The sequence below is a fragment of the Pelodiscus sinensis genome, chromosome 11 (genome assembly GCF_052426305.1).
Source record: "Pelodiscus sinensis isolate ZL-2025 chromosome 11, ASM5242630v1, whole genome shotgun sequence".
In the NCBI taxonomy this organism is placed as follows: Eukaryota; Metazoa; Chordata; order Testudines; family Trionychidae; genus Pelodiscus; species Pelodiscus sinensis.
In genome coordinates this window covers 43,596,068-43,616,231 of record NC_143062.1, presented here as the reverse complement: position 1 = coordinate 43,616,231, position 20,164 = coordinate 43,596,068, and the positions used below count along the sequence as shown (strand labels likewise).

The 20,164-nt window shown below is 46.8% G+C and overlaps 1 protein-coding gene across 4 annotated transcripts in view; it reads right to left on the bottom strand.

The window, feature by feature from the left end:
- Positions 1-404: 404 nt before the first annotated feature.
- Positions 405-20,164, bottom strand: part of FRMD4B (FERM domain containing 4B) — a 229,783-nt gene continuing 210,023 nt past the window's right edge. For 3 of the 4 annotated variants that reach the window (XM_075938573.2, XM_014571990.4, XM_075938574.2), the window contains 12 exons: positions 19,567-19,705; positions 18,960-19,101; positions 18,304-18,437; positions 18,101-18,220; positions 16,244-16,472; positions 11,064-11,120; positions 8,361-8,508; positions 7,088-7,207; positions 4,378-5,183; positions 3,218-3,350; positions 2,121-2,361; positions 528-667 (listed from right to left, as the gene is read on the bottom strand). In XM_075938573.2, coding sequence (XP_075794688.2) covers positions 2,139-2,361; positions 3,218-3,350; positions 4,378-5,183; positions 7,088-7,207; positions 8,361-8,508; positions 11,064-11,120; positions 16,244-16,472; positions 18,101-18,220; positions 18,304-18,437; positions 18,960-19,101; positions 19,567-19,705 — 2,251 coding nt within the window. In that variant the 3' untranslated portion in view covers positions 528-667; positions 2,121-2,138. Of the gene's footprint in view, positions 668-2,120; positions 2,362-3,217; positions 3,351-4,377; positions 5,184-7,087; positions 7,208-8,360; positions 8,509-11,063; positions 11,121-16,243; positions 16,473-18,100; positions 18,221-18,303; positions 18,438-18,959; positions 19,102-19,566; positions 19,706-20,164 lie in introns of all 4 variants that reach the window. The other variant, XM_006120015.5, reaches the window with a different exon arrangement.

Sequence of the window (20,164 nt, the reverse complement as noted above, 5' to 3'; positions counted from 1 at the left end):
ACCCAGCCTTCCTTCAAGTAATATTCCAATACTGACGGAGTCAATCTTTGCCTCATTCACACACATGCACACGGTATCCTTCATCAGCTTATGAAGTTTTTCTTGGTCGCCATAAGTGACAGGTGAAGAAGTTTTTATTTCCTCTTTCAGCCACCTGAATTGTGCTCCTAAAATTCCTGTATTCTCCATAAGAGTCTCCTTTTCACATTTTTTGAGGTTTGTCTTCAACACCTTCCAGTCTTCTAAAAAGTGCTTGCTAAATATAAATACTTCAGCCAAGTGCTGCGTCTCGTCACTAGATTCAGTGGCAGCTTGCCCTTGCTCAGTTAGGCTTTCAGCTAGATTCAGAAAGAAATGCCATTGTTGGAAAGTCGTTTGTAACTTTGCACATGTCCCTCTTCATGGTGAACGCAATCTTCCCTCACATGCGAAAATATTTTCATGTGCGCGCGGGGCCGGGGGTATTCCACAAGAGGTCTCTTTCGCAGGAACAGCATTCTGTGCGAAGCACATGGAGGGTGCAAAGGCAGGGCTGTCAACCACCTACACCAGCGTCCCAGGCTTAGAATCCTCATGCCAAAATAGCCTCTGTTCATTACTGTGCAAGTCAGCTTCCAACTGGTTCTCGTCAGCATCATCCAGCAGCTGGCTTCTCTCTGCATAAACTCTACAAAAGAAACATGGCATCGGTGAGAAATGAGGGCACAATAACCTTTGCACTGGGATTTCAGGTGCGGGCTGGTCATGCTTAGAAGTAAATAATCCGTAGAGACTGAATAGCTTTTGATCTCAGTGACACCCTGAGAAACTCAAGAGTAACCTCATTGACTCTGAGTATTACAACGTCAATGAGGTTCCTCTGGGCTTACAGCTGCGTAATCGGGATCCAAATGTAACCCTATGGCTTGTTCTCCAGACAGGGCAGATTATAAAGAGGTAGATCCTCAGCGGGTGTAAATTGTCATAGTTCCACTGATTTCAAATAGAGCTATGACAATTACGTACCCCCGCGTGGTTCCCAATGTCAACAAGGTAATTAGTGTCACATCCAATTACCTTGTTCTGCATGCGGCACTCCACTGCTACTTATGAGAATACTGCCTGCAGAGAAGAGCCATGCAGCACATGGCCTCAGTCATTTTGCACAGTCACACACTGCTATTTTCATTACACAGACACTGGTCATACTGATGTACATCTGGACGATGATCAGAATGTAAAACTAAAAGATACAGTTAACGTAAAGCATATGGATAAAGCTGTCACAACAAGGCAGCTTAATCATATTTTTCAAACCCAGTTGTAGAAAGTTAAGTCATTAATAGAAATGCTGTTTTTAAAATGTTGTTACTGTCGTTCTTTTAGTCACTGCAGTAACAACCCCAAACTGAAGGCCTTTAGTGAAAATCAATGTCAGGACTTTTATACTCCCTTCTTAGGTTCTGGTGGCTTAAAAACAAATGAAAGCATCATTAGGCAACTTCACAAAATGCCAACCCAGCAGCAAGCAAAAACTGCAATCCACGAAGCAGCACACAGAAATGGGGAGTACTTACTGCAGCTGGCTACAGTTAGCATAAGAATATTTAAAAGTGATCTAATTTCTGCAGGCACAATCTTTCTCCTGGACAGAAGACCTTTGTTTTGACTGATAACAGGTGGAGTTAGAAAGTGCAGGAGGGAGGAGACAGAAAACATGAAGTAGAAGAAGCAGAAAAGTGATATGAATGTCTGTTTGCAGCACTAGAGTGAAACGCTGGACTGTTCCAGCCCTGGACAGAATAAACATGCCCCGAGTGGCCAGTTCCTACATTTGTGTGAAAGGGAATAAGAGGCATAACTTGTCTAAAGTTTCATTAAGAACGGCCATACTGGGTCAGACTAAAGGTCCATCTAGCCCAGTATCCTGTCTGCCGACAATGGCCAATGCTAGATACACCAGAGGGAGTGAACAGAACAGGTAACCCTCATGTGATCCCTCTCCTGTCACCCATTTTCAGCCCCTGACAGACCGAAGCTAGGGACACCATTCCTCCCCATCCTGCCTCTTTAGGCAGCAGTCTTTGTAGCCATGTCAAGTCCAGATGGTTTAAGTGTTAAGCCCCCACCGTGATACACACTTGGTTTATTTGTGGTGACTATAACTGGGTAGCATCTTTGAAGGCGATCACAGAGCTTGTAGAGAAACAGCCTCTTCCTTGGGAGGCACAGTGTCTCCAGGAGTGGAGGGGGAGTAAGGTTGCCGGACCACTCATAGGATGAAGAAAATGACTCCTTCTCCGTACAACAGCGGTGAGCCGCGTACAGCCCATGGGGGCTCCACCTGAAGCCTGCAGGCCCCCCGTTCGCAGTGTTCCAGCTCTGGGAGGGAGAGAGAGGAGCGGGATGGAACACAAATCAGGTGCTTTGCGGGGTCCAAAGGTGCTGGGAGGGAGGAGCAGATACATGCAGGGCTCTGGTAGGAGGGCAGATGGAGGGAGGAGGGCACAGGCCGCAGGCTTAGGCCAACGGTCCGTGGGCTGCTGCAGCCCTCTGAGGTGACCCACCCACAATTCCTGGTTGTCGATCCCTGCCATAGTGTCTGCTGTGTTGTAGGACAGAGTCACAGGTACGCTCTCTGTAAAGACTTGTGCCCTAGAGATGCTGGCTTGATACTCGTTCTCAGGGCAGGGCAAAGTCTGTGATACGCCTTGCCCCAGCAGAGAGATGTAAGGGGAATGCTATATGCACCTTGGCTCATCCTTGCAGGGGCAGTTGTGCCCTTAACTCTTCTCTGTGCCTGTTTTCCCATCATTACAATAGATAGAATTACACTTTCCTCCCTTTTTCCCTCTTAGGCCTAGCATGCAGTTAATGAATGGGCCCGAGTCTCAGATGGTGTATATCAATTTAGCTCCAGTGGCTAGAACGGAGCTATGCCCATTTACACCAGCTCATGGTCTGCTCTAGTGTAACTGATTTCAGAGCAAAGGATCAAAGGTGCCGTAGTGTCAATAGAGCAAAATATTACCCAAGAACAGCTAGAAAGAAACGCAGGAATATTCTTGCTTGAGTCAGCCAATGCTGTGCTGTACAGAGAAGGTCTGCGCGCAGTAAGTTGGTTTCATAACTGCTCTTAGTTGAGGAGTTACCTGAAACCTGATTGCTATCTTGCTAAATTTTAAAAGCTTACACAGTACAGAGGACAGGGCAGCCAGTCTTTCTGCTCTTGGCTCACCTGCTCTGCAGTGGAAGGTTGCCATAAGCGCTCCCGTAACAGCTGGTAGAAGAGGCTTGAGACAGTGTATCGTAATCAGAAAGCCCTAGTGCAATCTGGTTCCGCCAGTTTCCAGACGTGTTTGCAGAAGACGCTAGAAGTGTAAAAAAAAAATAATTACAGCAAATTAGTTATTTCGGCAGCTCAGAGGACTGAAAGCAGCAACATGTTTTTCATTAACAATCCCTGTAGGTTTCTGTCGGACACGCAGACTCCAAACACACCTGTATTTACATGTACTTTGGAAACTGAGTCATGGTGTGCAGAGTGTAGAGGAACAGTGAGGGTTGCTATAAAAGAGTCTGTGAGCCTCCTAGTAGCTGTCTTCTGTGCTTTTGAAACCAGCCAGAGTAGCGGTGTATACACTAAACGAGGTTTTGCATGTGCTGAGTATTCGGGGTCCATGGATATTTGGATCCTGTTGTACCTGTGTGGTTTTTGCCCAAAGGGCAAATGACTCAGCAGTGTGAAAACAGAGCAGGGAATCTGGCCCCCGGCCTAGTGCCTCAGACTTGGACTATTTCTGCAGCCTAGGGCAATGAAACCACGGACTGGGGCCGTTCGCCGTCTGCTGTGTCTAGAACACATGGCTGATAACACTTCCCAACCTCACAGCTGTGTTCCATTGACTCAGCCACTGTGAGCGACTAACAGAATACAGGGTGCAAGCTCATTTTGAAAGGGATCACTATGTTAGTGGTGTCCTTCCCGGTGGGAGCTGCAGGACAGTGATGCTCCCAGGAACTACCTCCCAGCCTTGGAAAACGCTGCATGGCTAACCGGACACACGACACTGGACAACTAAGAGCTTTTCCCATCAGCAGTGCTTCTGGGAACAACCTTGAAGTCTGAGCCAGGTCAAATGCAAACAGGAAGTTTGGAGCACGTATCTATCCCTCCTGGTAGGGCATGTGCCTCCTCCCTCCTGCAAATATCAAAGCAATTTCTCTCGTAAAGGTTCATATTTAGCCACTTGGCATTTCCGTTTTATTGGATGAAATTCTGCCCTCGGTTATCCTCATGCAGGCCCATTTCCTGCATGGATTTCAATGGGCTTGTAAGGGTATAAATGAGAGGAAGGGACATCTAAAACATCAAGCCGATCCCAAATCATAAATTACCTGAAGAGAAAGAAGAAGCCCGACTGCTAGGAGAACACGGTACTTGCAGCCCGGCAAAGCCCAGGCTCCGTTGAGATCCTCGGTCAGAGTCAAAGCCTGCCTGCAGACTCTGACACGGGTCCTTTTGACCGGAGGCACGTTGGTACCAACCACGGAGGTGCTCTGCTACTAAGGCCTTGTGAATGTTTTTGGTTATATGCTGCGTTTTAGCAACTTGTTTCCTTGGTAGTCTCAGAGTTGCATACGGATTGTGGGATACTCGTTCCATCTCCCCTTCCTGGTAGGACCTGAGTTCCCGATAACGGTCATACACACAGGGGGCCGCTGAGCGATAGGAAGGGTTGACGCTATACTGTCCCTCTGTGTCATTCTCATAAACGTATCCCCCGTTGTAATAAACGTCACAGTCAGCGTAAGGTGAATATCCAGAAACATAGTAGCTAGAGGAAGGCTGCTCCTGGCTCTTTTGGTAGACGCTGTTCCGTGGGTCTTTCTGGGCCAGATTGGGCATGCTTCCTGAACTGGCAGCAGAAATGTTTTGTTTCTTCGACCTCCTTCGACCCCTTGTGCGGTTGTCAAGCGTCTGTGTGGTGTAATAGGGGCTAGGGGTTGGCGTCACGCAGTAATATTCTGCACTTGACTGGCTGGTGTAGGACGACCCATCGTCTAGGATTTCAGTGCTGCTGCTGCGCTGGGATTTGGAGAGGGAGAAGACGGGCTTGTCGCTGGCAGGCTCCGACAGCAAATGGGTTTGGGACTCTAGACTCCCGCTGCGCTGTCTGCAGTGCTCTGGGGAAATATCCGGCCTGAAACGGAAAAAAATTAAACTGTTTGCCGAAGTCGTATGCAGACACGAGGCATTTGAGAGCAGGGATGTTCAAATGTGTTTATTTAGGTAAACGTCTAATTGCTGAACATTTCAGCACTTACCAGGTTACATGCGGAGGGGGGAAAGGGGGACAGGTGGGAACCAGAGCTTGCAGGAATCTGGCTTTTACATGTGGGGGGAGGGAGGAAGAACGACACACACAGACAGCTCCCTGCATGTACCAGCTCCAGCAGAGCCACCTCTTCCCAGAGGCAGCAGCACAGGGATGGGGGAGGGCTGCATGTAAGTGTGAAGAATAACTAATAAGCCCAGGCTCATCCGTTAACTGTGTCCACAGGTACATGTTTACGTCCCTATTTGAGTTAATGTGCAGCAAACAAAGAATTCTTTCCAAGCCAAGCAGAGGTTCAGGTTCTGGCTGGAGATGCAAAGTGCTAGATGACTATTACTAAGTCACTGGCCATACCAACCAAGGCAAATCCTTTCTTGCTGCTGGTGACCTGACAGAACAAAGTAAGAAGCTTGAAGCCAAGTTCAGTTTGCCATAATCCAAATCCTTTGACAGGGAAGATAAAGATCCCATGTATAATATACAACACGTCTCCCGGCCGCATGCAATGCCTGGCATGGCCTCAAAATCATTTTTTGCTTTTCTCGATAAAAAGTCTGGATGACAGTCAAGTGAACTTGGCTCAAAGATTCTGTCTTTGCAGCAGCACTGAGCTCGTGCGACAACAGATCATTCAACACCCTGGCTAACGGGAGACCAACAAAGAGGTTGTCTGATAATGAGTTACAAGCACTGTTCCCTATAAGCTGTGTGCTTGTGCGGCCACTCAGGAGAGATTCAAATGCCGCCCAGCTGATTAGCAGAGTGCACGCAGCTAGGTTTTGTGTTTCTCCTGGTGGTGCACATTCACACATGCCTCGGTGCACACAAAAAATTATTCTGCATGTGGATGGAAAAGATTAGAGAGAACACTGATTACAAGAGGATTTCACCCCCCACTCCTTTGCCTTTATGTTTACTATCCCCAAAGATAAGATGATAAAAATAATACTGGGCTAGCAGTGTCTTAAGAATTGTATAGATCCCTTTCTGAAACAGGCAATACTGTGAAGCTTAAATGCAAAACACCTGAAATTTGGATATTTAAAACTAGGACACTCATAGCCATCCTAGCTACAGACGGTCCCCGAGTTGCGAACGGTCGACGTATGACTGTTCACAGTTATGACTGAAACTGTCGTAAATGGCGGACCCCAAGTTACGAACGCGATCTGCGCTTACGAACAGCGTGGTTGTTTGTAACTCTATGGGGTCTGAGTTACGAACAAACCGAGTTACGACCAACTGCTTGGTCCGTAACCAGTTCGTAAGTCGGGAAGAGGCTGTATTTATACAGCCCTCCATCACTGCATGGGCAACAATTCCCAAACGGCATCCATCTCATCTCTCAGTCTGTATACACTGTCCTCTGGAAGTCTACAGCTAACACTTGAGCATGAAAAGTCCACCATGTACATGTTGAAAAGCTGGTACAGAGCTGTCTGTGCCAACGATGGCTGAGAATGGGATGAAAGGAACTTAAATTTCTTACAGGTACAACCTTCTTGCAACCCAGGTCCCTGCCAGTTCTTTAAATAGCTCCTTGCTGGCTTTTGCTGGAGTTAAGTCAATTCTTGCTGGAGCTGCGTATTGGGGTGCACCCCCTTACTTTCACCTCTGATTTAAAATCAAAGGCGGACAGCTCGGCCCCCATCTCAGCAAGGGTCTTACACAAAAGGATCCTATTTCTTTACCCTCTTAAAAACCGCTGATTTGACGTCTCTGCACAAGATGCGCGTGACTCCCCATAGATATCATGGAATTCAGCTTACTGTAAGTGGGTGCTGCTGTAGGCATTGCGTGTGAGCACGGGTGTGGTAGGCATGCTTCTCCCGCCATGGGACTGCCGCTCCAGAACGCGGTAAGGACTGCTGTGTGTCGACAGAGTGTCTCTGCAATCAGAAACAGAAGAATCCAGCACCTGGCCATCACCAAAATATCACCAAGAAGATGCAAAGGATGGCGGCAGTGACATTACTTGCATACTGACCCAAAGGAAAAGACGGGCGAGGGTAGAGGAAGCAGAGGCCAGTGTGGCAGTGTCTGCCGGTATGGTGAAGGTCAGCACTATTCTGCCAGCCTGGCCCCACCCAGACTCCATCCCCAGAACGCCTACTGTAGGTCACACCCCTGGCTCAAGAGGTTAACACGGCAAGGAAGTTCACCCCAAAGATGAATTGTAGGAAGAATTGCTGCCAAGGGACAGTGAGGCAGAGCAGGATCAACAGAAAAGGAATCTGGGAAACACTGGAATGGGACAATAGCACTAGTCAAAGTTATAGACGTTCAATTAATTATAATTCGATATATGAGTTTGATAGGACAGAGAATTCTGCTTAAATTCCAGGGGAGCACTGACAAGTCAGTGGTGCCACACTGTCCAATGCACACTAGGGATGTTAAATCCCGTTTAATTGGCTGGAGCAGCCCCTCCCTGTGGGGTACCCGGGCTCGCTAAGGACAGAGGCTGCTCTGGACGCTGGAGCAGCCCCTGCCTGGGGCGGGTGGGGTGCTCCTCCAGCCCCCACCGATTAACCCTTCACATCTCTACTGCACACTGATATTTTTTACACGTGTTCATAGAGCTGATCTTGCAAGCACCTACTGTCAGGCATGGGATCGGATCCGTAGTACATTAAAGCCAATGAGAATCCTTGCATTCCATTGGCCTGGGCTCATACTACTTACTTACAGGGCTCTCAGCAACTTTAGCTCGTGGCTATGAGCATTACAGGCCCGATCGTGACAAGCTGAGAATTCTCAGCTCCCACCGATGTCCACGGAACGTGAGAGAGCACAGCATCCCGGCGGGTCCCTGTGCTTGGTGGCAGGCTGAGATCACAGATGTGCAACTGTGCTACAACAGTGCCCTGGCTAGAATGCGGACACGATCAGGATGGATGCACAGAGTTCTCCTCTATCACTAAAACATCCTCCACAGGGAAGATCCGCCCTGATGCCAGCAGGCTAAGTTGTAGTGTTTTGTTACAACAGAGACAACAGTCGGCTCACACCCGCAATACAACCAGAACAGAAGTATAATACCTAGAGTGTCTGTTTTCCAGGAGCTGTTCGGTGAGGGAGGACTTCCGAAGATGGATTCTCTCCAAGCCAAGGGACTTTGGCGGAGGGATTCTTGGAGAAAGCTGAATGCAGCTCGTTCCCTGGCCTGGTGCAGTAAAGGAATCGTTGGCTGTTGGAAAGAAACATGAGGCTTTTTGTTAGCAAAATCTTAGCCACATTTAGGAAAAAATTACAACCTCTAACCCAGAGAGAGTGGGGGTGCTGGAAACTCCCTGAGGTTCCACTAGCACATCCACTCCTCTGTGGGGACAAGGTGAGGATGCCTTCACCAAGGGGAGACGGGTAAAATGGGGAGAGGCATTGCTTTCCCAAGCCGCCAGCCTGGCCCCACTGGGTATGTCTAGACTACATGGCTCCGTCCATTTCACGAGGCATACTGGAGCGGTCGACAAAGGCTTCCCTTGTCGACCTCGGCGTGTCCAGACTGCCCCGCTGTGCCACCAAACAGCTGATCGGCACAGCGCAGCGACCATTTTGATGTAAATGAAGCGGTGATTATTTAAATCACCGCTTCATTTCCCTATATCTAGTAAACTCATCTACATGGCCGATGGAGCCATGTAGTCTAGACATACCCACTCAGACTCCATCCCCAAAATGCCTGCTGTAGGTGTCTTGGGGGTGGAGTTCTGCTGCCTCCGAGCGCCCGCCCTCCCCATGCTCTGGGGCCAGGGAGGCTGGGGCTGTGCTCTGCCCACCCTTCCTGTGGTGCTGGGCGGGGGGAGGGGGAGAGGAGAGGCTTAGCTTCCATGGGAGGCGGGGGTGGGGCCTGAGCAGAAGGGGCAGGGCGTGGGGCTTTCCCCAGCCCTACCTTAACCCATCGCCCATGCCTTCATCTCCTCTCCCAGGAGCCTTGTCTGCATAACATCCCCGTCCAGGCTAAGGGGACACTGCGAAACAGCAATTAGTACTGATTTAAGCAATTGTCACTCCTGCCTGGGTCTCTGCCAGGTTACAAAGGACACTTCTTGGGGAAAGCGATTATTGTTCCGGACTGTCAGCTAAGCTGGCCTGCAGCCGTTTCTGTGGAGATGGCGGGGAGGCATATGGCAGAACTAAATTCCCCCACTTTCCCCCTCTCTGCCCAGGCCGGATGAGAGGCTTAGAACATAAGAACAGCCGTACTGGTTCAGACCAAAGGTCCTTCTAGCCCAGTATCCTGTCTACTGACAGTGGCCAGCACCAGGTGCCCCAGAGGGGGTGGACCAAAGACAATGATCAAGCGATTTGTCTCATGCCATCTCTCTCCAGCCTCTGACAAACAGAGGCCAAGGACACCATTTTATCCCCTGGCTAATAGCCTTTTATGGACCTAACCTCCATGAAATTATCTAGCTTCTCTTTAAACTCTATTATAGTCCTAGCCTTCACAGCCTCCTCTGGCAAGGAGTTCCACAGGTTGACTACACGCTGTGCGAAGAAGAACTTTCTTTTATTAGTTTTAAACCTGCTACCCATTAATTTCATTTGGTGTCCTCTAGTTCTTCTATTTAGGGAACTAATAAATAACTTTTCTTTATTCGCCCTCTCCACACCACTCATGATTTTATAGACCTCTATCATAGCCCCCCCTCAGTCGCCTCTTTTCTAAACTGAAATGGGATAGGGCTTCAGGCCCTATCTGTATTGCGTTACAATGACTATTAGAAGGCACTTGGAAATAAAAGTTTCCTGAAAATATGTCTCACTATGAAGGGTCAACTTTAATTACCTGTCGGGAGGAAAAACTGGGCTAAGTGTTTTCAGCTGGACACAACTGAGCACACTCGGGGCTTAATTTTGATCTCACTTGCTTTAGGGCTTGATCCTCTGTCTATCAAAGCCAGCGACCCAGCTTCCATTGGCTGGAACTGCTGCAGGATCAAATGCTGGGTGAACACACGAAACTCACTCCCACCTGTGAGACTCAGGTGTGAGAGTCAAGACACAGGCACAAGGCTGCAGTGAAACCAGATTCGAGCCCTCACTAAGCAGCGAGTCATTGTCTGGATAATATTTGTTCCCAAATCCAGATGACAAATCTAAAAAAATGTGAAGCCAAGGCTTGTCCAGATGGTGACTGGTCTAATGCTATGTTTAGGGGCGGCAGGTGGTGAGGGGAGGGGAATCAAGTGTATTAAATCAGAATACCATATCCCTGGCAAGATACTGAACGTCATTTAACATGCAAACAGGTCGTTCGTTTCTCTGCATGTTTTAATAGTTTAATGATTTAGAACTGCAATGACGACATCTGGGTTAGACACTTCCTGTCAGCTAACGATTGGCTGGTTTAACTGGCCAGATACCTCCAGCTAGTCATTCACCACCAGGAAGTGCCCTCTCCTGCCAGCTCCTACTGCTGGAATTGTTTGCTCTTACAAGAGCGGTGCGCTTATTTCTGAAGGTTAATCAGGAGAGCTATCCCATTAAAACAGCAATTGTCTCCAAAGAAAACTTACTCGCCAGCATGCTTTTGGCAAATACATGGTTTCAAAGAACCAATTCTGTTTATACATGTTCTCCTCAGAATAAAATCATTGCCCACTAAGACATTTAGCAAACTAAGATTTAAATAAAGGCGTCAGAGATGTAGATCAGAATAAGACACTGAAAATATAACATTAGTATTTATGGTAATGATATACTTTATACTGCATATATGGAAAAGTGTAAGCGACGTACCATCGTCATAAACTGTTGTATCAGACAAAGAGCTACTCTCCGATGGGATTATATCATCTGTAAATGAAAATAAAGGATTTGAGAGACAGGATATTCTACAGAGGTTTTCAAATACTCTATTTTAAAATAAGCTGCAGAGCTAGATGGACGTGAACTGCAGTATCCCGTGATGGGTACTTAGTCTTTCACATTCTGATCATCCTATTTTGCACTTCATTCCTATCTGATTTGTTTATATTATAATTTAATAAGCTTCCAAATAGGACAATATTTGGGATAGAATTTTCAACTCCAATGGGATTCAGGCACCTAACCTGTTTGGGCACATAAGAAAAAATCCCACGAGGCACCAAATCCCTTTGCTGTTATGACTCCAAATTACTTTTGAAAGTGGACTCTGGGGCTTTTGAAAATGTTACGTTTAGGCCATTTCTGCTCTCAGTTACACGGACGCAAATTGAGACTATTTCCATTGTTTTCAATGGCAGCCATTGAAATTTACACCAGTGTTAACAGAGCTGAATCAGACCCATGGTTCTGCAATTTTTTTTTAAACACACATTTTGTATTTCTTCATAATGCTCTCTTGCATATGCCAAATGAAGCTCATCTTTCCACTTGATGTGTTACCAATCTGTAAGGAATCTGAAGCTTGAATATCCTTAAACACAAGAGGAGAAGGCCCATCGGAGAAGCAGCTGGTGACAGCCACAGCAGTTGGCTACTACCATAGCACAGCTGTCTCTTCAGCCCAGGCATCATAAACATAAGTTGCACAAGTTTGTTCCATGCTTGGTGTGGGGGAGTTATAAAAAGCAGGCTGTGAAGAACAGCACAGTAACCGTACTGGCTGTTGCGCTGAGAAGACTCCCATGCTGCGGAGAAAGGACACTACCATGCCCCCCCACCTCCTTCCTCTGCAACCGTAACAAACACTAGGCAAACTCCCATGGTTCTTATTCAGGGTTCATTCAATGGACTTCACTGTGTAAAAACAATGTCAATAAAGAGGGAAGATATCAAGATCCGGCTTCACGAAAGGCAAAACCTCACTGCTGAGATAACAATGAATGGACAGCCAGCTAAGCATTCTCTCTCTGAAAAATACACACACACACACACACACACACACGGAATAGTTGTTGAGCAATGGGCAGTACTGTCACAAAAAAAGCACTCTCTGTGTGTATTTATGTATATAAAAGTCTCAGGGGGTAGCTGTGTTAGTCTCTAACTTTAAATACAATGAATTAGTCTTGTGGCACCTTAGAAACTAACCAAATAAATATAACGTGGCTACCCCCTGAGACTTCTCAACATTACAAACATCTGAAGCTGTGTGATTCCAGTCCCTGCCTCCAGCCCCAGAAATCTCAACCCACAATATAGGGCAAGGTGCAGAGTCAGGGAAGAAAACTGTAAAAAAGGAGAGAGTTCAGTATGGGAGGAGGTGCTGGATAAAAGGAGATTCTGCAGGAAAACGGGGCAAGGGAGATATCGGTTCTGGAAACAGGGTACTTGTATGGACAGTCAACAAAACACCTAGATCTACACCCAAAGTAAACACTCTCCAAACAGATACTTCTCCATCATTTCCATTCTCTTTAACTCATCACTAGGAAGAGAGCTAAACAAGTCAGCTGTCTAGCAATGTACTCCACTGCCCCTCCTCCACTGCAGTTTTTTAAACACATTACGACAGCCAATATATGCTAGGCCATGTGCACCATCTGCTACACAAATGTCAGATGCCGCACTGTGAGGAAGGGCACAACCAGAGCCTTCTGCAGCCAGGGGGGTGTGAGTCAATGGCCCCAGACAAGTGGCCCGGCCTGGAATGAGAACTATGAAAGCCAAGTACGTACTTCAATCTCCCATCCCCAGAGGACAGGAATGAGAACAGCACAGGGCCAACCCACAGACGGAGGCTGCTATTTAATGCACCATTCCCAGCAGCCATTCCTAAATTCACAGCTGTGACTGCCTTGTTGCCACGCTTCTCACCAACAGGCCACTTGTCAGCTTCCGGAACCCACCAGCACAGAGCGCGGGCGAGACCCTCCCAGAGCGAGCAGGGTCAATGACGGCCCAATGGCTGCCAGCAGACCAGTTGCGGATGACTGGGCAGATGCGCCATAAATGTTGGCTGTGCTCTTTCCGAACGCCAAGCAGCCCAGCCCAGCATCACCCAGCCCAGCACATACTGCTTCAGAGGGAGTCACCATACTGGTTTGGAGTGCAGCTTATCTCCCTCCAGGCCAAAGCTTGCAGTCCTTGCTCAAGCAAGACTCCCAGTCAAGTCAGTTGCCAGATATTGGGAAATAACGACGTGGGTGGGTGTTTTTCTGAGCGAAAACCGAATGACTGCCAGAAGGTGGGAACGGCCAACGAGGAGGGATCACGTGATGACTCCCTGTTTTGTTCAATCCCTCTGGGGCACCTGGCATTGGCCACTGTCAGCAGACAGGACACTGGGCTAGATGGACCTTTGGTCTGACCCAGTCTGGCCGTTCTTGTGGAGCTGTCTCCATGCTAAATTCCCCATTTTACACAATGGTGCCAGCATGCCCCATGTGGTAAGCAGCAGGGGTTGTACACAGCTAGTGGACCATGAGGGTCATGGTACTTATTAGCCCAGTATGTTACTTGTTCTAGGTGTGTAAGTTTGCCCCGAACTACTGCCTACAGTGGGAAACACAAGGCTGGAGAAGGAAATACCACTTTCACCCTGTCCACTAGAATCTGACGGTTAGGTCAGCTAACGTCCTCCAGCCAATCAACAATGACAAATCGCCTTCCCTTGCATTACCACTTGCTGAAAAAAATTCCAAGTGAATTCTGAAACCAAAGGGGACAAGGCAACAGTCACCCCAGCAGAAAATCTAGGCCCTGTGTAAAAACAATGAGAAATTCTGGGTGCCTTAAAGACTAACAAAATGCCCAAATAAATTTGTTAGTTTTTAAGGTACCAGAAGGCTCTTTTTTTTTCTGAAACAGACCAACACAGCTACCCCTCTGAGACTAAGCCCTATGTAGACTCCCTTATGTTGCAATATTTAAATGGACAAATATATGCTCTGAAGGGCCCTTATTCCGGAACTGAAGAGGTACAATGGGCACCACTGATATCCCACACATGGATCGATGGAATACAATATAAATATACAGGTTGAACCTCTCTAGTCTGACACTGTCTGGCCTGCCAACATTGGTGATCTGGCATGATTTGAGTTACCTGGATGTCCACTTATCATGGGTGTGGCCAAGTTTCCCGTGGTTCCATAAACTTTGTTTACAGCCACCAGTGCTGGCTCTCAGCCTTCTGTGCTGCTATTTAGCTCTAATTTACCCCTAAATGTCTTCTAAGGGCCCAGGAAGCAGTGAAGTGTTGGTAATGCTGCTAGACAATATTGACCTCTCATGGTTTAGCAAATTCTCTAGTCAGGTCCCGAAGTGCCACATTAGAGAGGTTCAACCTGTACTACAGAAAAAGTATACTCTCCTTCTCTACCTTCCTGCTACCAGGAGAAACTACATCTCTTAACTCTTGTAACTGTATGTTTTGGGCTTAGCAAAATGACCAAAAAGAAACTGATCAAACATCAACAGTCATATCTATATATATATCTATATCTATATACATATACACACACACACACACACACACACACACACACACAGATGGTCAAGGAGCAGGAAGATGTGACAAAAAGCCATGGAAACCTTAAAGAAGATACACTATACATATGTTTCTGCTATTTCAACCTTCTTTTCTCAATTAGCTCAATATATTATTTAGTGACCTCTCACACAAAAGGGCTGGAATCAAATCATGCCTTACTTTGAGAATGGAGAAGGAAGTGGCATTTATATTTCTCTTATGCTACGTCTAGACTGCAAGCCTCTTTCGAAAAAGCCTCTTCCAAAAAAGAGCCTCTAGACTATGACCAGTACTTTCGAAAAAGCAAGCCGAAAAAGCAGGCAGTCTGGATGTTCTCTTTCAAAAAAGCCCTGTTTGCATTCAAGAACACTTTTTTTCAAAAGAGCACTTTCGCAAAAAGGCATTCTTCCTCATAACATGAGGTTTCCCGCGGTCAAAAAAACTGCTGTGTTCTTTTGATTTACTTTTGAAAGAACGCAGCGGCAGTGTAGATGCAGGGGAAGTTTTTTCGAAAAAATCCTGGACTCTAGACACACCCTTACTGTCATTATTTGCAAAGGGATTGCTTCTATACACACCCACTCATCACATTGCTACCTTTAAGAAGTTAAAACCCTGGCTTATGGAGTCCATATGCAACAATGCACACTAGGAACACCCCAGCTTTGTATTGTCTTATGCAGAGTCAGTAATTTTAATCCAGACAAATTCTTTGCCGCCCTGCCCCCCCGGCTTATTTTTCTGGCCTTCCCCAGCATCTGCTATGGTCCTGCAGAAATATTCACTCACTATACTTCTTACTGTCATAGCAAAATAAAAATAAAGGGATACAGATCACATGGGGGCACTGAAACAACCGAGAGATTCTTGAAGCTTATTTCAGAAATAAAAGAGCATCTAATATGCTGCTGAATAAGGTACCGCACCAGTTTTGGCTGAGAAGATGCCGCCAGCCCTTCTGCATACTGCAGTTCTTTGGTCTCTGATGTTAGAACATGTCTGCACTTGCGCCTAGCCTGCCCTATGATCTGTTTTACCCACAGCTTACGTACAGCACAGGAACAGTGTTTCATGTATATCATGCATTAATTACATCTTACTTTTCCACATAAACGCCATGGAAAGAAAAAGCATATACAGGCTGAGCCTCACTAGTCCAGCAATATTCATGGTCCAGCATGATCTTAGTTAGCTGGATGTCCACTTATCATGGGTGTAGCCACGTTTCCCACAGTCCCATAAAGTTTGTTTACAGCTACGAGTCCTGGCTCTCAGGGTTCTGCGCTGTTATTTAATTACCCCTAAATGTCTTCGAAGAGCCCAGGAAGCAGCAGAAGGGTTGGTGATGCTGCCAGACAATATTGATCTCCCGTGGTTCAGCAAATTCCCTGGTTTGGCACCGGTCAGGTCCCAAGGGTGCCGGACTAGAGAGGTTCAACCTGTACAATATGTATAAACATAACTTGTAACTGAACTGAAGAGCAATCTCTCTCAGCCTCATCAGATTTTTGGAGTTTACCTGGCAAAATAAGGGTTGATTTCTGTGTTGGTTTTTTGCCACATTTGATCCTGTATTCATTTATGGAATTTTCAGTCTCTTGCAGCTTTTTCATGGCATCCGTGTAATCTTGCTTTCTTTTCTTCTTCACATTTTTACACAAGTCTGGCTCGCTGGCAAGTTTCTTCGCAGCTTCCACCAGCTTTTGCTGTATGTTGAAATTGCGCTCCAAGCTATGCAGAGTGGGGTCCTGCAGATTCATGACAACATTAGCTCTCGGTTAATAAGATACTGTAGGTCAAAGCAGATAAAACTCAGGTTACTAAATGAACTCCTAAGTGAAAACACAGAAATAGCACCAGAAATGTGTGGTTTTGGTCTAGTATTTAAGCGACTCCTAGGTTCTATTCCTCAACTCCATTGAACTCACTGTGTATCCCTGAAAGAGTGATACAAACCAAAATTGTGAAACTGAGTTGCCTAAAGTTAGACATCTAACTCCATGTTAAGACACCTAAGCAAGCAAACCAAATTTTCAGGGGCGTTAAGCACTAGCTACTCTGACTGACGTCAAGGTTTGAGAATATTGGCTTGGAATCTCTGTTTCACTTTAACAAGATATGAAGCTGATGTAATCAGGGCTACTTTGCAGTGCGCCAGAAGCTCAATTAATTATTGCTTGGGCAACAGCAGTATTACACCGTGCACTGCTGCGTGATGTCAGAAGGATCCTTTGCTTCAAAAGGATTTAGTATTGCTCACCAAAAAAGTTTATTGCAGCTCTGGCTATGCCAGCGTTGTTATCTGGGACTGATGAATAGGAGGTACCTGCAATCTGACACTCCACTCGGAGAATGAAGCCAGCCAGCACAGCACACAAAACAATGGATGGAGATGGTGTGCCCAAAGACTGAAAGGAGTCTTGTGAGTGTTCAGTGCATCCCTCAAAGCAGCCTCTACCTGTATAGCTCCCTACTGAGGTCCATGAAGATTATAAAACTCTCCTTCGGTTTAATCTATGCCCTGATATGCAGGCAAATCCCTACCCAGTGACACCGACTCTTGCTACCAACAAAGAGTACAGTCTACCGCCCCGTGCACAGAGCCCTATAAACCCACAGATATCTGTTTTATATCCATGGATAGCCACGTCCCCAGATGGGCATGCGGATATCCGTGGTTCATTTTTGTGGCTATAGATGTGGATGCAGATACACATTTTGTATCTAGAACCCTTCAAATCTGTGTCTGTTTGCTTTATATCCGCTGGCATCCACATCCATGCACACGGGTACCCACGGATCATTTTTGCAAATGCCAGTTTTGTATCTGAACAGGGCTCTACTGATGCAGTTGCAAAAGTGCATCAAAACCAATGTGTGCTGCTGTTCACAGTCTCAACCGCTGCCTAATTCAGAACCGCAGAGCACTGAATTATAGTTCTGGGTTATGTCTATGCACTAAGGGACGGAACCTGCTCTCACTAAAAGCAAGGGTAAAATTTCCACGGATGTCAATGGTGCACAGTCAAGCCCTAGGGGAGCCTGCTGTCTTGAGCAAGGCTAGACTCCCTTTGAAGTCAGCACTTGGTTTCAATAAGGGCAGCAGGATAGGATCTGGACTGTGGGACAGGATAGATTTACCCTTCGTTCGAAAGCATACGCCTGCCTCCCCTCCCCCCGCCAGCTCCTGGCCACTCCCAGAGGAGCAAGGATCACTTACAACAGCTGATCCTTAGTGTCTGCTACCGGCATTGACACATCAGAAACATGAAGCCGTCAGTTGCTACCAGCAAGAGTCTGAGTATTAGAGAGGCTGGCTGGGTCTGGGCTTTGGCTGCCCTGTGGCTAGCAAGCTGCCTGAAATTGCTGTACCTACCTCCTCGCTGGGAAGCAGGTTATCATCCAATTTGAATGCTGTGCCTACACGCCTTCTGACCTGAGGAGGTTTCTCTCCCACGCTCAGTGGATACTCCTTGGGCATTGTGCCAGTCAACTCCTGGGGAGCGAAAAGGACGCTGGGTTAGTAACCACAGGGAGAGGTGTGCCAGCCCTCCTCTGGAATTTAAGAACAGTCCTCACCGCCTCTCGCAAGCAAATTTTCTTCAGCTCCTCGACTTTCTGCAGCAGTTTTTCTTGCAGCAGTTTTTCTTTCTTCTTCAGGTCCGCGATTTTCTCCTTCTTCTGCTCTTCGCTGACCTCAGAATCTTGAGACCCTGAAGCAACGAGTTATCTTTAATGTTGATTTGCGGGGTAGACCCATTTCCTTCCTTGGCCTAGAACAAAGGGCCTAATCCCGATTTCCCAAAGCTGCCTGAGGACGTTAAAGCACCAAATCCTACTCAGATTCTGAAGGAGCTGGAGGTTCAATATCCAATACCCTCTAACTGTTGTGCTTGCTCTCTCTGTCACTCACACATGGCTGAATATATGTACCTAGCAGACCCAAAGTCCACATTTTTAGATGCCCCTGGATTTGCAGGTGCAATAAACAGATATCAAACTTAGCTATGGGCTAAAAATGTGTTACAGAGAGGCCGAGCTACCTTGTCTCTTCACTTATTTATAAAAAAAAAATCATTGTGTTATGCTTATCAAATCAAACCCTTCTCATGTGCTATACGATGACCTCCACTTCACCATAGCTATGAAGGAATGACATCATTTCCCCCTTTCTTGCACTTGGGCCTCACAATTTATTAATGGAACCTGGAGTCAGCTTGAAGCAAAAATGTCACCTGAAGAGATCAAACTGCCATTGCTGGCCATAATAAGCTGGTTCTTTGACTCCAAAGTCACGAGTTTGGCAACCTTTGGTGTTCCCATCTCAGTCAGGTCCATGGCAATATCATCCAAACTTCGGGCTGAAGGAATTTTTGCCTGAAAGAGTTAAAACACAATCCTGCATCATCAGGTTACCTCTAACTAGCTTCAGAACAAAGGATCATAGAGAATGACATTTCACACTTAGCCTGGTAGTCAACACCACCCTGTGGGATTTTACACTTTGCTTTCCAATGCTTGGCACCTCTCGTTATCACCATAATGCAAAACCCCTTTATTACTCCTATCGTATTCAAAATGATTGTGGGAAAGAGGCCAGACACAAGGTGGATTAAACACAGAGCTGCGATAATTCCCCCCATTTTGTGATTTCACTTCCACAGCTCTTCGCGGGAGGCAGGCTAACCTAGCTATCGCATTGTTATTTGATCTAACAGATCATGTAACAGCTCCAAAGCCAATCACTTTTCTTGCAGTTTATCGCTCGAACAACACACACTGAAGTAGGGACATGTTGGGGAGTTGAAATTTCTGCCTACAGTAACACGTCTGGTAACTTACTTTGCTTTGTTTTCTGTCCAAGTAAAACTGGTGCTGACTGATTGCCATTACCCAGATGGATTTGATCAGAGAAGTGTTTGCATACCAGGTTTGTACTACAAGTCCGCTCTGTCCAAAGGTCCTTCTGGACACTGAAATTCTAAAGGGGGCAAAAGAAACACAATCTGAGACTGGCTCTTTTTAAGGTTTTGAATACGAGCCGCCTTTTGGGGAACTGGGCAAAACTCAATACACAGCCTGTGAGTTACGTCCTTTGCTGCAGTGGTTTAAAAAAAAGAAAGAAATACCCAACCCCAACCCTTTTCTCGGGGCGGGTCTGCTGCTGCTCTGCTTTCCCTTTTTATGACAGAACTGAATCGCAGCCATAAAACCTCTCCTTTTTGCAATGCAGTGAGCTAATGGTGGGGGGACGGGTGGGGGGGGCGGGAGGGGGGGAGGGGCGCTGCTCCTGCAGCTGAGATCAGATGCAAAGCGCTGGACATGTTATAAATCCACGCGAGAAAATGGAATGCTGAGAGATCGTGAAGGGATGAGAAAGGCAGTGTGGGATGTGCCGGGGGAATGGAGGAGTCTCTCAAAGCTGTAAGCACTTTGGTTA